General features: G+C 40.0%; 1 protein-coding gene and 1 long non-coding RNA gene across 2 annotated transcripts; both read left to right on the top strand.

The window, feature by feature from the left end:
* Nucleotides 1–922: 922 nt before the first annotated feature.
* On the top strand, nucleotides 923–8,051 carry atp6ap2 (ATPase H+ transporting accessory protein 2). The gene is made up of 9 exons (XM_084361510.1): nucleotides 923–1,037; nucleotides 2,967–3,097; nucleotides 3,772–3,900; nucleotides 4,031–4,126; nucleotides 4,225–4,362; nucleotides 4,794–4,847; nucleotides 4,940–5,089; nucleotides 5,181–5,300; nucleotides 7,160–8,051. The coding sequence occupies exons 1-9, from the start codon at nucleotides 962–964 to the stop codon at nucleotides 7,352–7,354; spliced, it is 1,089 nt and encodes a 362-aa protein (XP_084217636.1). The 5' UTR covers nucleotides 923–961; the 3' UTR covers nucleotides 7,355–8,051.
* A 4,156-nt stretch (nucleotides 8,052–12,207) lies between these two features.
* LOC311262378 lies at nucleotides 12,208–14,300 on the top strand. The gene is made up of 3 exons (XR_014623240.1): nucleotides 12,208–12,345; nucleotides 13,028–13,117; nucleotides 13,599–14,300. It is a non-coding gene; the product is annotated as an uncharacterized lncRNA (long non-coding RNA).
* The last annotated feature ends 843 nt before the right edge of the window (nucleotides 14,301–15,143 follow it).

The following is a 15,143-nucleotide window of genomic DNA, read 5'->3' as shown; positions in this document are numbered from 1 at the left end:
GTTTAGGTGGACAGGGTGTATTTTCATTATTGATTTATCTGCTGATTATTTTTCAATTCATTGACTGAATGATTGTTTGGTTTGCTTTCTTTAAATATTGAGAAATGCCAAAGCCCAAAGTGAGGCCTTCACAACGCTTTATTTCATACAACCAATAGTTAGAACATAAAACTATTAAAAATTCATTAAAAATATTGGAATAATTAACTCTACAGGCATAAAATCCTCACATTTGAAAAGCTGGAACCGTTGAATTTTTTTTTGCAATATTTTCAAAGTAGTTGCCAATTAATTTTCTGTCAATTGACTTATTGATTAACAAACTAATCTTGTCTTCTGCACTTGTAAACATTACAAAAGTATGTATGCAAAAAAACCCAAAACATTTGTAAAATAACAAGTAACTGACCACTTTTCACAAGAGCATATTTTCTCTCATTTTACATTGCGTTGTGCTACTTTGTAAAGGTGTGTAGCTAGAATAACTGTATTGATTATCTGAGGATAATTTCCTTCCATAATCAACATAATTATGGTGTAAATGTGAAGTTCCTCTCCTGGCATTAATTAAACCCCTGATGTTGGATAATTTTGATATTGGTCCACAGACTTGCAACAAACGGACGACACAGATTGTTCTCCCTCAAAAGTACTTAAGTACAGTATTTGGTTATATGTACTTAGTTACATCCCACCACTGGTTATGTTAAAGTCTACCAAAACAACATTTTCAGTCAGTTTATGAAAACTTTCTTGTTAAAACAAAGGCCTTCATGTAAAAATACATTTGAGCTGCTTCTTTAATATATTTCTACGGATTTATAATATCATGGTGATTTCCAGGCACTGGTGTATGAAAGAGGATCATGTACGGTGTCCGTGTTGTGTCAGATCTCGTCCCATCGTTCATTGCAGCACTGTGACGTCAGGTCAGCTGATTTCTGCTCTACCAAGGAGAAAAATGTCGCTGACAAGCTGGCGAAGGATGGAGGCTGTCTTCTCCGCGGTGTGTGTCCTCTGCTTCATTGTCACAACCGGTAAGAAATGTACAACAATCGACAGTCATGCTTCACCTATTGAGCTGTTGTTTTCCAGCATAAATGTACCCTGATAGCGTCACGTACCCATAGTATTTGCGAATGACTAGTCGCTAGCCTAGCTTAAAACATCGTTAGCGTCGCAGTGTAGCTTCCTGTTCAGATCCTATTCTACGTTTTCTACACAAATTAATGGCAATGTGTGAAATGAGCTTGCTTCACTTGTTATATTGGATGGTTGGTTATGCTTTGTGTACCAAAAACAGGGTTAAAAGCGGAACATCATAATGTTAGCTTGTTGCTAACACCTGACGCATTAGCAGACTGTTAACGCTAGCAGTGAGTGTGAGAATGTTTAACGTCGGTGTTTCCTTGTTGGAAATGTTCTCAAAGAGTCCGTGGTCATATGAAATTGAAGGAAAATGGACAGTAATTTGCTTGCGTGTGGCTTGTGGCTAATTCACACAGACCGTCGTGTCATGTGACAGGCTGTAAACTGCTCGTTAGTTCCTCTTCAACACTCATCATCAGCTCTCTGTCACGAGTTTATGCCTCCGTGCAGCTCTGCGACGTTCACGGGTTCACTGTGACCCGTCAGCTCCAGACAGGCTGTGGAGAGAGCTGCTGTAACCTACAATTAATATATCAGTGAGGATTAATGACAACAGTAGACTGGTAGAAGAGACTTTGGCTGCGGTCCTGCTTTCCATCATTGCAAACAAGCAGCTGTGGAAGTGAAGAGCAACATGGATGATGTGTTACTGATGAAGCTGAGTTGTCTAAATGCTCATTTTAAACATCTTAGTCATATAAATACATTACTTGTGTATGTGAATCCTTTCTACTGTTAACAGTCACATCTCTGTGTAGTATTAAAGGAAATCTTAAAGGAGATTTTGGACACTTCAGGGTAGGGCTGCACAATGACTCAAATTATTATCGCCGTTGCAGCATGGCCAAGTGCAACATCCAAATCACGCAAAGCTGCAGGTTTTTTTTGATTAAGGTAAAATGTGTGACAAAACATCGTTATAATGAGGTACTGTAGTGCTGCAGAGATGTCCTGGCCTACAAATCATCTTCTCCAGATGTAAGAACACATGTTTGTTTGGTGCAGTACCCTAACAAATGTCACATCACACGCTATTTCAGTCGAAATAAAAATTACAATGCAAAAATTATTAATCCTTCTAATCGTGAATCATAATGCATTCACAATATGATTTTAAAAAACCATATCATGCAGCCCAACTTATGGGTCATTGTTGTATTGTGCCATCACTGACAGGATGAAGTGCTGTGAAACTGTAATATTCAAATCTATCAATGGCAAAGCATTGCAAGTGGGATTTCTAGTAAAAATGTATTGTACATGTTGTGGGCACTACTTTTTCCATTCCCTCTTTGTTTTCTTTTTTGTGGGACTTTAACACAGCACTTAACAGTTCATAAGTATACCAGTCAGAAATTGGACAGTTATGCTCCCTGGTTGCTCGCCCGGCAGAGCGTATGTCCCATATGGAGGCTGAGTCCTCAGCAGGTTCGATTCCAACCTGTAACGTTTTGCTGACATGTCGCCCGGTCTCCCCCCAATTTCCCGTTAAACTCTCTCCTGTCATATACTACTATGGTAAAAAGTCAAAAAAGAAACTGGACAATCAGAAAAAACACAAAGTAGATATAATGCACCTGGCAGCAAATAGGGAGTGATTTGAAACTTAGCACAACCAAAGCTAGAATAAAGTACATGGTAAACATGTTAACTCAAAGTTTACGTTGCCTGAACATACACATTTTGCTACACCAACACTGTGAACACTAAAAGGGTTGTGAACTTTTGTGTCTTCGGTTGAGACACTTTTGCTTTCTTTTTGAAAGTATTTGAACTGTGACCTTATTCTGCTGACAGTCCTCTCCTTGTTCTCACAGGTGTACATGGAGACAGCTTAACAGTGCTGCAGGCTCCAGAGTTTGTTTCCTTCCAGAAAGGAGACTGGCCTGTTTCTGGAGAGAAGATCCCTGACCTGGTGGCTTTGACCATGGGCTTCTCTGTTCAAGAGGTGCACACAGCTCCATGATTTTAACTGTCTTTTTTATTTATAGAAGTAGCGTAGGTGTTGCTTTATTAAATAATTTTATACTAACAATGTATCAAATAATATGACAATACGAAAGAGGTTGTAGTGATGAGCCAACAGACAATTATCACCTGAATGAGCACCTTGCTCAGCTTCACAGAGCTTTATATTCAAATGTTGTGTAGTTTTCTGGCCCTTCCTGATTTTGGTTCACTCTTCCTGCTCTCATAATATTGTTTTCAGGTGCAGCAGGCAGATGATTTATTTTTTTGTCCAAAATCTCTGAAAAAACACTGTGCGTTACCTGCTCAGCACCAAAAGACAGCAGACACTGTTAGAGCCTAGCTGGCAAACACAGTGCAGCATTTAGCAGCCAAGAGCCAGAGATTTCCCTCAGGTGTTGATATACTGAAATTCAAAGCCAAAAGAGAGTGAATAGTGGACTTGCATTAACCAGATGGTCAGACTGTAACTGCTTTGATGTCTAAATAGTCAACTGTTTGCTTGCCATATCGACTTAAAAGGTGATTTCAATGTTGTGTCCACAACTTGTTTCTGCTGTCCCAGGTGGCCAAAACAAAATAAATAGATTATTGCAAATTTAAGTTTATGATTATGCTAGCCTAGCCTTTTAAAATGTGTGTTCATTTGTGCAGGATATGTCCTGGCCAGGCCTAAAGGCTGGGCCACTGTTCCAGCGTCCCCGGGCTAACGTACTGGTGGTGGTGAGAGGGGTCGATAGCCTGGCCCTGCCTCAGAGTGTGGCCTCCTATCCCCTGGAGAATGTGAGTCAAACTGGACTGTTGCATTATTGTGATGTTTTGTACATCAAAACTAACACCTTGGTGTAAAAATGACATAAGTCTACAATGTAATTTGGCTGCGTTACTCAGTGGGTCATCTTCTTCCTTGCAGCCGGTGCCTTTCACCATGGATAGTGTTGCGGAGACAGTCCACTCTCTGTTTGCTGAGGACACCCCCGTGGTGCTGCAGCTGGCCCCCAGTGAGGAGGTAATGAAATTACACTGAGACTGAAGAGGGCATACCAACAATCTGTGACTTCACTCTTAAAGAGCTCATCTGTCATTATTGTATCTGCTGCCTTTCAGAGGTTGTACATGCTGGGCAAGGCCAATGCTGTGTTCGAGGACCTACCAGTCACCCTGCAGCAGATCCGTGCCCGTCTGTCCCAGGACGGCTCTGTGCTGGCTTCGCTGCCGCTCAACTCCCTCAGCAGAAATGCAGAGGTCAGTTTCAGACATCGTACCCAGCCACACAAGGCCGTACCGGCTTTTTGGAGAACAAAATGATGGCATGGCCTCACTCCCAGCAAACTTTTAACTTTTAGCAGTCTTTTATACGTACTTTGAAAAGACAAATTTATGACAGCCAACATGACATGATGGCTGATTTGAGCTGGAACATCAGACTTTGCTGTAGCACTGTTACTATATTTCCAAACTAGGTTGTTAAAATGTATATGTAATGCAAGTATATTCTCATGAAGTTAGCTCACAGTATTCACTGTATGTTGTTTTGTATACTTAAAAAAATATTACCAGGATCCCTGGGAGTTCTGCAAATGAAGTGAGGTCAACTTCAGTCCTTGAAATGTATCAATGGCCTACAGGAAGAAATGTTTTCCTTTCTTACCTCCCTTCTGTTTTTGCATTTCTAGGCTGATTTGCTCTTCCTGTCTGAGGTCCAAGTGCTGCATGATATCACAGCTCTGGTAAGTAATTCAGGTGTGCTCAAACTCTCCTGAAAACGAGGACAGCCCTCGCATTGTGGCTCAGATGTCTTTGTCTTGTGCCCCTCTTGTAGCTGCAGAGACACAGACATTTGGCGAAGGACCACTCTCCTGACCTCTACTCCTTGGAGTTGTCTGGCCTGGAGGAGCTCAGCAGGCTCTATGGCCAAGACTCTCCTCAGTACCGCGATGCCACCGCCATTCTTGCCTCTGTTCTGCAGAAAGTAAGGAGGGGGTCTTAATTAGCCTGATTAACTGTATCTCCTCAGTTTTTAATGTAACTTCTACATAATACTTGTGTCTTTTTCTTTATAGTTTGGAGAGGATGTGTATGCTCTCTATGGCAACAATGCTGTGGTGGAGGTTGTTACCGTTAAGACCTTTGAGGCTCCGTTGACCAGGAAGTCCCGTTCGATCCTGGAATCCAAACAGATTGTAAGTCTGAAGCAGAACTTTTTTGTGAACTGTTTGCAACACCAACCAGTTTAATGGTGAATCAAGTGTGCCGACAGAAAAATAATCTGGCGTTACCATAATTTGTAATGCATTATAAGTAAGTTAGAGAAATATTAGAAACACCTCTTAGTATTATGCAATACATTTTAAACAGCACCACAGATTACAACCTGCAAAATGAAGCTGAATGAACACCTCTCTATAACTGCTTCAACACACACCAAGCATTATAACCTTCAGGGAAATGTGATGGCAGGATGGTCGTGTCGTCTGTAGCCAGCATCGATGAAATCATTTGGATGCAGCTCTTATTATTGGTAGAGGACGAGCCACACAGCTTGAAGTTAACATGGTCTTCAAACCTGCCGCTGTCAGACAGCGCTGATTGTTTAGGTGTGTTTATAGAGTAATGGCAACACGTGGAGGTGTGAGCTGAAGGCAGGAAACACTGTCTCTGCTGCACGTAGACGCAGCATCTACGCCATAGCCTCCTAGGGCTGTGAATATAAAACATGGAGACCAGAGGAACTGTGATCGGTCACCTTGGCCTGCTTGTGTTTTCGGGAAGTTTCTATACCGATAGAGATTTTCAGAGAAAACATTACTTACTTTTCAGGGCCTGCTCACCTAATTGCTGCTCTCTATCACAGTGAAAGAACGTAAATAAATGTCTATAGACCTGTTTCACAGCAGGTCTTTTGGCATGTCGTAGCAGGAAATCACAGGTGTAAGAATGGCTGCATTCAATTTGGGTGAGCAGTTTTCAATGACTTTTATTATTGTACATGCTGGCTCACTGTCATGGCTCACCTGGAAACTTGTTGGAGCTGAGCCGTCATTAATGAAATTTGTTTCACTTTTGTTCTCCTGCTGAGTTGAGTCAAAAAGTTCTTTAAAAAACATCTGTTGCACAGCAGTAGTCTCCTTCTCAGTAATGACACATGGCAAGGTTACGTGGATGTCCAGTTCTAAAATGTGCACTCTGTATCACACGTAGGGGTGTCATGATTCCCCAAATCGATTTCCCTTTTGTTATATTTTCAATTCAAACATTTTTTCAGCACTGACAGCTGTCGTAGTTAGACGACTGAGTCAACAGATCATTGGTTTCATGCCCTGAAAACATTACATTTTCACATTCTTTAACAAGATTGGCTGCATGGTATTATGTCAAATATAACCACCTCTTTTTTGCAGTGTACCACACTAGGACCATATGATAAAGTGTGTTTAAATAATTTATTAAAAATGTAATAACAATACCTCAATATTCAGTTGAGAACAAACTGTTAAACACAACAACTAAGAGTCACTAGATGCAGAAGGTTATTTACAACATAAACAACTTGTTTCCTCACCTACACCTGTGTAGTGTTGTGATGGAGATATTCACAGGCAAAAACTGCCTCCGTACTAAAAATCTAAATTAACTTCTATGTTAGTATTTACAGTAAGCCCTTTTGTGAAGTATAAGCCCATCTTCTGTGTGTGGTTCCTGTTTTTTATGACTCGGGTCTGGAAGCAAAGAATGCTTTGATTGTCCAATCAATAAAATGGGTGAAGGGGAATAAGGGAATAAGGTTTGGGGGCCTTTTACAGACTGTCCTAATAGTCATGTCAATGGATCTTATCAGATGTTGCCCTCCTCATTTGACAATGGATGCATGCACAGTGATAGAGGTGAAGAGGTACGAGGTCTGGCATTGGGAACAGGGGAAAGCAGGTCTACACAACAACCTTTTATAAGTGGCTACTTAAGTTTGATGAATAAATCTGACATGATTTCAGTGTGTAATAATTCTGGTGGCGCAGTTTAACTTTTCTTTTCTCTTTTGCAGAGTAACCCTGGCAGCCCTTACAACCTGGCCTACAAGTACAACTTCCACTATGCTGTGGTCTTCAACATTGTGCTGTGGCTGATGATCACTCTGGCCCTCGCTGTCATCGCCATCTCTTACAACCTGTGGAACATGGACCCAGGATATGACAGCATTATCTACAGGATGACCAATCAGAAGATCAGGATGGACTAAGTCCTGACCATCAGCGCTCCTGCTGTCCTCTTAGATCCCTCTAGTGAATGTTTGTGTTGTGTGTGTGTGTGAGGTCTTGTGACAAAACTGTGACAGCTTGATGGGAGGAAGTATAATAATGAATCACCTCTTTGTTTACAACACTGACACGATAACAGACAAACAATGTCAACATTAAAGTAGTGGTTCTTAAAGGTTCCTGCCTTCATTCAGCAGTTTAATATCATCTTCCACCGCTGTGTACACTGAACAAATTCAGACTTCCTCCCTTCAACCTCACATCATTCCTTACTTTAACTCCTCACTAACTATGTTTCATTTGTTTCCCTGGTGATTGCAATTGTATTTTTTATTGTAAAAAAAACTATTGTAATGTTATGAAAGAATGAGATTTGTCTGGTTTCTGTGTGAAGTTGTGCTTGTCTTGCTGTGTGAAACTGTTTTAAGTTAAATTAAATCTATGTGTATATATTGAATATACAAATGCAACTGTTATGAGAAACTGCTGTACTCTCATTGTGAAAAGTTGTGTGCAGTGTTTATTCCAGGTAGGTTTCATCCTGCTTCAATTCCAAATGGTAAATGCTTAATGGATTAAATTAATATTGATCATAATGTTGGTTGTTAGGATTGAGCGAGGATAAATGAAGCTCTGTACATTGCAATAAAATGCCTGAAAATAAATTATTACATGGATCACCCTGGTGTGTGTTCACTGAAATCTCTAGCATAGACAGTGTATCATAGACTGCTCTTGTACATTTCAGAGCATGTGCTTAAATTTAGAAAAATCCCATTTGGACTGTTTCAAAATAAAGCTGAACGAATTCTGCCTCACCTGGAAAGTGAATGACAGGCAGTGTCAGAAAGCTGGAGGGGATTCAACGGTAATGCTTTATTTTAAGGGTCCCAGAGTTTCCTATAATTTCCAAAAAAGTGACTGATGAGTGACTAAATTCTTACAGCTTCATGGAAAGGACTGTAATTTGGTTAAGTTATTTTACTTTTTACTGGTTATGAAAGTCTCAATTTGAAGATTGTCTATTTCTGAATAATTGTAGTTATTCCTAATGCCCTTCACTGGGTCAGAGTCTGACATGATTCTTATTGTAAGTTGAAAAGTACTGAGAAGTACTGTGTAGCGCCAATAAAAGTTTCTAAAAATCATGCATAGTTTAAAGCAATACTTCCACAGTATTAAAAAGTTGTCATTACCATGTTTCCATCGGGTGTCGTAATGTCAAAATCTTTTAAAAGGAAGTGATTGTGTAATACACTGGCTCTGCCCAGAATAAGCTTAAAGGAGCACGACATGGTTTTGGAGAAAAAAATTTACCAAACTTAGAAATGTAATATTTTCAATGGTAATAACACAAACTGAAATATTTATATTTTCCATCACTGAACAAACAAGCTGTTCTCAGAGGAAAATAAGCTCACAGTACACTGTTTGAAGCCAGAAAGGTGGCAGGGTCCGCCAAATATAAACACATTTACAACAGTGTGAAATTGTGTTGTCCTTTAAGGTCAGTTTGTTCATTCAGTCACAAAACTTATGAGAGTTTGTTCATTTAGTTTGCTCAGGCAAGAAAAAGTAAGTGAAGATCTTTCTTCCTCAAAACTATATGGTGCACCTTTAAGTTAGCTCTGCTTGTTGGGGTAATTCTGACGGACGGTTCAACTGTAAATACTACTGTGATTATATACACTGTGAGGGGACTTTCCACATGTTTGAAGATAGATTAGCAGTGTGACTCGGGATGGTGAAGTTGGTCCACCAATTTAGTCCACACTGAGATATCTCTACAAATACTGGATGGATTGTCATTAAATTATGTAAATACATTCATTTCCCTCAGAGGATAAATCTTCCTGAATTTGGCGATCCCTTGACTTTTCCTTTAGTGCCACCAACAGGCACCATTGCTGCCTTTTACGGCCCAAACAGACCGGCTGCAGAGCTCTGAGCAGTTTCCTCCCCCAGTTGTGCAGGGACTCAGAGATGCACTCCGCTCTGCCATCAATGAGATAAAGTGATGAATGAAGTAATGATGAAAATAAAGTGCTGAAGATGCAGATTGGCCAGCTGAAAAACAGCCAGGTGAAGGTGAGCCAGCTCCAGGAGGAGCTGAAAGAAAAACAGGAAGTTCTCCAAAGGGAATGCTGCCTCAGATCATCACTTTACTTCACAATAATCACCTGTTGGATTCTAACAGCTTGTAAAGTAACAAATTTACTGTTCTCTCTTTTTCTCAAGAACTCACCTTGAATATAACGGTCCAGGAGGAGGAGATGAAGATGAGTGAGGAGAAAGAAATGAAAGATAAAAAGAGGAGAAGTCAAAGAAAAGAAAGAGGAAGGAAAACTGGGGTGCACACTGAAATCTACAGCACAGAGGAGGAACCTGCCACTGGTTGGCCACAGGGAAGACATCAGCATCCTTCCCCCTGAAACCCAACCTGCCTCCTACCCCATACTTACCTCACGCACTCCTGTCTTCCCCTGTACCCTCAACCCTCCTACCCTAACCCCTGAATCCCACCTTACCACCCACTCCCAAATTCAAACCCTCTACCCCTAACCCATTCCATCCCATATATAAATATATATAAACACTATATATATAACACTAATAACATAATTAAAATACCAATAAACAGCACTTGAACTTATTACATCTGTTTCCATTTCTTTCATTTCTTTGCTTTCTCTGATGTGATCCTATTCTAAAGAGTCTTAAATGATTAACTCTCTCTATGTTTATTCACACTCACACTCACACACATTCACAATCACACACTCTGTACACACACTCTGTAACAGCCAATCTCAAGGCCAGCAGTCCCTCTCCCATATGGAGCTCTTAAGCTGTAATTGGGTCTCCAGAATGTGTCTGTGTAGCTGCTTGTGAAGAGAACGGCAGCCTAATTGGCTGTTGTGATGTGGAGCGTTAGATAAAAGGATCGGGGTGAGTACGGGCCAATGAACTTCAAGTTGATAGGGTAACCCTGACCCTAAATCAAGTCTTGAACGTGGATTTCATATCATGTTGAAAACTTAATGACTTCACAGCAATATGAAGAACTACAGTAATAACTGAAGATTTACAACATTTACTTTGGATACTAGCCCATGGTAACAGCCTGGCTCTAAACATGGTAATGCTGGTCTGTCAGTCGGTCTGCCACTTTTCTGAAACGTCTCTACAATATTTGGATGGAGAGAAAGTTGGTCATATTCCTCTCAGACATTCACATTAACCTCAGCTTCTGCTTTGTGTGAACATGCTAAAAGGCTAAACTGAGACGTAAACATGGTCAACATTATACCTTAAAAGGTCCTACATGTACTGTATTTATTGATTTCTTTATATATTTATATCTGTGAACATTTTTGTCTATTTATGATTCCATATCAAAGGTGCAATATGTAAGAACTGGCCACCTCAAAATTCATACTCCAAACAAATAGGGGGCGACATATCACCAGAGTAACCGCTAACTGCTACTGACTGTAGCTGCCCTTAACTAGTTGACTCAGTTAGCTGTGCAGCTAGTTGCTGGTCGAGCTGGTTAGCATGCTTACTTCAGTTTTGAGTCAAAACTGCTATTTGTTCACATTCTATCGACAATTTTAGTTGATTTTTCAACTAAAATTCTTGCATATTGCCCCTTTAATTGATTTCTTTCTGAATTTATGTCTCTTTAAATATCACACATACGGAACATGTCACATGACCAGGGTTCGAGTTATAATCTGAGTTTTGTGGGGGTCTGTAAAACAACTAACCCTAACCCTAATTCACATCAGGGCAGCACAAAGAAATAAATATCTTCGTGTCTAACATTTGCCGAATGAACAAGAAGGCCTATATAGTTAAGAATGGATTGTATACAGCGTTTCGCAAAGTTAATACAGTTTCTCCTAATGCAACAAGTCTCAAATTGAACGTTTTTTTTTAAGGGATTCTGGTGACTTTTTCCACTTTGTTTGCCAAAGAAGTAACCAATATTAGTTACTGTTGGATTTGGACGACTCGATTCGTAGTTTCACAAGTTTCACATGTTTACTGTCAACATCCTATGTTCTTTAAAACATTTTGTGTAAGTGTTCAAACAGCTGCTAGTTAAAAGTACACTTACACTTATAATGTCACAATAATGTCAAATGTCAATTAATGCTGGGTTGAATTTGAACCCAGGGTTACCTGAGTTGGGTCATCACATTAATACTGGTATGTATTTTATATCATTCACAGGGGACATTTTTTTCAGAATGAATAAGTCCTCTTCTTATGTGGTATTTCTTTTCTATTGTACTTTATCTATTTATTCAAGTAGATTTTTATTTTACTCTATTTTATTTTCCCCTTCTTATCTCAATTCCCACCTACTGCTGCTACTTTTTATATTGCTTGCACACTGTCCCTTGGCAGCTGTGCCAAATTGAATTTCTCCCAGGAGGAGTCGATAAAGCCTTGTCTTATCTTAATTCCATGTATCTTCACAATGTAACGCTGCTAAAAAAACCGTTTCAACACAATGCAAAGCACATCCTACTTAACGTTTGCTGTTTAACTGTATGCTTCAACAAACTAAAATAACTTTCTCAGAAAGTTGCGTCTTATTTTGTCGTAAGCACAACAGATATCTGGAGCCGATAAAGGTTACAGACCAGCTTACATTGTGAGCCGATCACTGCAGGATGATTGGACCCACTTTGACTGAACTCAATCCTCTTTTCTGTGGATTTCTCTCATGCATCACGTTATGACATCGTTCTTTGCGTAACAGCTCAGCCAATCAGAATGCAGATGGGAGCTGTAAGTCCCGCCCCGGTGTCATACACCGGATGTAACGTCCAGTTTGCTTTTGTAACAGCTCGGTTATTAATATTGGAGGCGCAGAAAGCAGCGTTTACCTGCAGCGGACGAGCTTATCGCACCGATAGATACAAAGAGGAAACAACCATGGTCTGACTGCTAATAAAAGGTATGTTTGTTTATCTGTTATCTTTTTTCGTACATTATAACTGTAGTGGACCACGCCCGCACTGAGGAGAGACGTTATTATCTATCTATCTATCTATCTATCTATCTATCTATCTATCTATCTGATTATGAATATGTCCAATACCTTATGATGTAGACTATTATTATCACTCAGCTACCCATCAGTGTTTTAAGTAGTTACAATTAGCCCCAGCCTTACCAGCTGCAACCTTTAAGTGTTACATGCATCAATGCATCAATAATGATCAATCAAATAGTAAAAACTTATTATGAAATTGTCCATTCTGCATATTAACTACTTTCATATTACTCCATATTTTAGAGTACATTTTGATGTTAATACTCTTGTACTTTTACTGAAGAAGGAGTTTGAATTCATGACAATTTCAGCACAGTGGTAATGCTTCTATAACTCAAGCATATGATCTGCTTCTTCCATCTCTGAAGCAATATCTATAATGACTCGTAGACTTTAAGTGCAGTTTTTCCAATGTATTCAATCCGTCTACCTATAGTGCAAATAACATTCAGGGTATTTATGAAATGCACACATATGAAGATTGCCTACTATGCAAAACATCTTATTATTACTCTAAAGCTTCAGTGCTGTTTTTCCTGCTTACTCACATTATATCTCCTATTTGTTTTGTTTCACATGCCAGCTAGCATCTACGTGGTGAGGAAGATCCGGGCTTCCATTGCTGAGGGAGAGCAACTGGAAAAGCCCATTGTAACACCATGTAGTGCTATTGGTAAGACCATGAAAACACCCAATATGACAACTTCTGCAAAGCACACAGGACTGACTCAAAATTCAAGGACTTGCAAAATAAGAATTAACCCTAAATGGAGACTCTGAAGAACACATAACTTTTTTCTTAAACTGCATGATCCCTGCAGCTATTGTAGCTTTTGCAGGATGGTCAGCTGACTGGTTAGTCTTCAGAGAACATCAGGCCTTTATTAAACTGTGCCCCATGTTTCTTAATGCAAGCTTTTGATGAATCTCTCTTTTCTTTCATATAATCAAAATCTATCCGACTTGATAAATTAAACCTTTTTGTGCAGTAACCTGCTCAGACATTGTCCTTAATTTATGTCACCATTATGTCATGCAGCATGCCCATGAGATTAGGGGTATTAGAGGTAGGGAAAGAGTGTGCATGTAGGCTTATGGAGGAGCATTATTATGCACATGTCAGTGACTCACATGGGTGTTCCTTTTCTACTTAGCTGAAATGAGAGCGGGACATGAGTCAAGAGGAAACGCCCCAGTGGCGCCACTGATCTCCGGACCTGATGATGGTGTCAATGGAGCAGCGGGCTCGGGGACGTCCTCAGAGAGAGCTGTGCAGAAATGCGGCTCCTCCTGACGACGTTAAAGATCATGCTGGACACTGGACTGTGGACACCTTAGGGGAAAATATCATTTGACATCTCTGTACTTTGGCATTGCGGGACAGTAAAACACTTTGATGATTCTTGTTTATACAGAAGAGTCTACATACAATGGTCAGCTTTCATTTTGTCATAAGCAAAAACTGTACACTCATGGACATCATTCCACTGCTGTCCAGTGTCCATGCTGAACTCAGTGATAAAGGTCCAGCTCCTTATGATGCACATTGAGGCCTTTTTCACAGCAGATGTTTTGACTTACCAAAGGACAAAAGCGGTAGAGCTAATTAATGATGACTCTTTCCCATTGTGAGTTACACACAATACTACAGGTACCTGAACATAATGGAGACTTATATGTACTTGGTTAGTCAACTTTACATTTTCTGTGAGAAAGGCCTGTATTTATGAACTGCAGTGTTTGAAGGCCAACTCACCAACCTCTCTCCAGGGGCTGAGCAGGCCTGATGTTTCTGCTGCTGAATCAATAAATTAAAAGAAAAAAAAGCTCAACGGGTGATGTGTGTGTACTTGCACATGGTAATCGTTATTAGGCTGACTGTAATGACGAAGAAATTAAACCTTGTGTTTTTCAAAAAAGGTTTTCAGAGACCTTTGTGATGACATTTGGACTTGCAGCACAGGTGTAACTCGACATATTAATGATGACAGCCATCACTGATGTTATTAAATACACTTGTTCTCTTCCTGCTATATTAAAAAAGGTAGTATGTTGTAGTTTGGTACATTAGCATGCAAACGCTTATAAACACCCCTGCTGACTCCAACTTCCCATCAAGTACAGTGCACATAACACACTGCAGAAATCAGGAGCCATTTAATAGTGGTACAAAATTGAAAGTTACCAAGTTAACAAAAAGCAAAGGTTAGGCTAAAGCTGGGAGGTCTTGGTCTCTGTAAACAAAGGACAATTTGAAAGTTAACCTGCTGGTGGTGCTAAAGGATAAGTGAGGGGCTCACCAGGCCCAGGATTCATCCTCACGGGACTGACTATGAATGTCACTGTCAAAACTTCATGTCAACCCACCCTATATTTGTCAAGATCTCAGTCTGGACTGTAGGCCTAGTGAAGGACCTAACCGGCACATCCTCACATTAGACCTTTTGCAAAGCAGACATCTCAGCTTGTAGTAGGAAAAGCACAGGAGTAATTAATAAAATTAAGTCTGGAAGGCCCAAGATCCCAAAATTGATTTGAAAAGATGTTATTCACAGCCTTTCTAAAGCTGAATTTTTCACTGTAGCTGCTAGGCAACCAGTTATTAAATGCACCTTTTTCTGCTATCACATGTCAAAAAGCCTGTCCGTGAAAGGAGTATTTTACTCTTTGGGGACTTTGGTGGCTTTGTACGATTTAAA

This window comes from Pagrus pagrus, assembly GCF_965226575.1.
Source record: "Pagrus pagrus genome assembly, chromosome: 9".
Taxonomy (NCBI): domain Eukaryota; kingdom Metazoa; phylum Chordata; class Actinopteri; order Spariformes; family Sparidae; genus Pagrus; species Pagrus pagrus.
This window is presented reverse-complemented; position numbering and strand designations above follow the sequence as displayed.

Bases quoted from the DNA above. Each gene is read 5' to 3' on its own strand.
- atp6ap2 (XM_084361510.1), top strand. From the start codon at position 962: ATGTCGCTGACAAGCTGGCGAAGGATGGAGGCTGTCTTCTCCGCGGTG. The intron at 4,363-4,793 runs GTCAGTTTCAGA...TTGCATTTCTAG, and splicing joins CCCTCAGCAGAAATGCAGAG to GCTGATTTGCTCTTCCTGTC. The intron at 5,090-5,180 runs GTAAGGAGGGGG...TTTTCTTTATAG, and splicing joins TTGCCTCTGTTCTGCAGAAA to TTTGGAGAGGATGTGTATGC.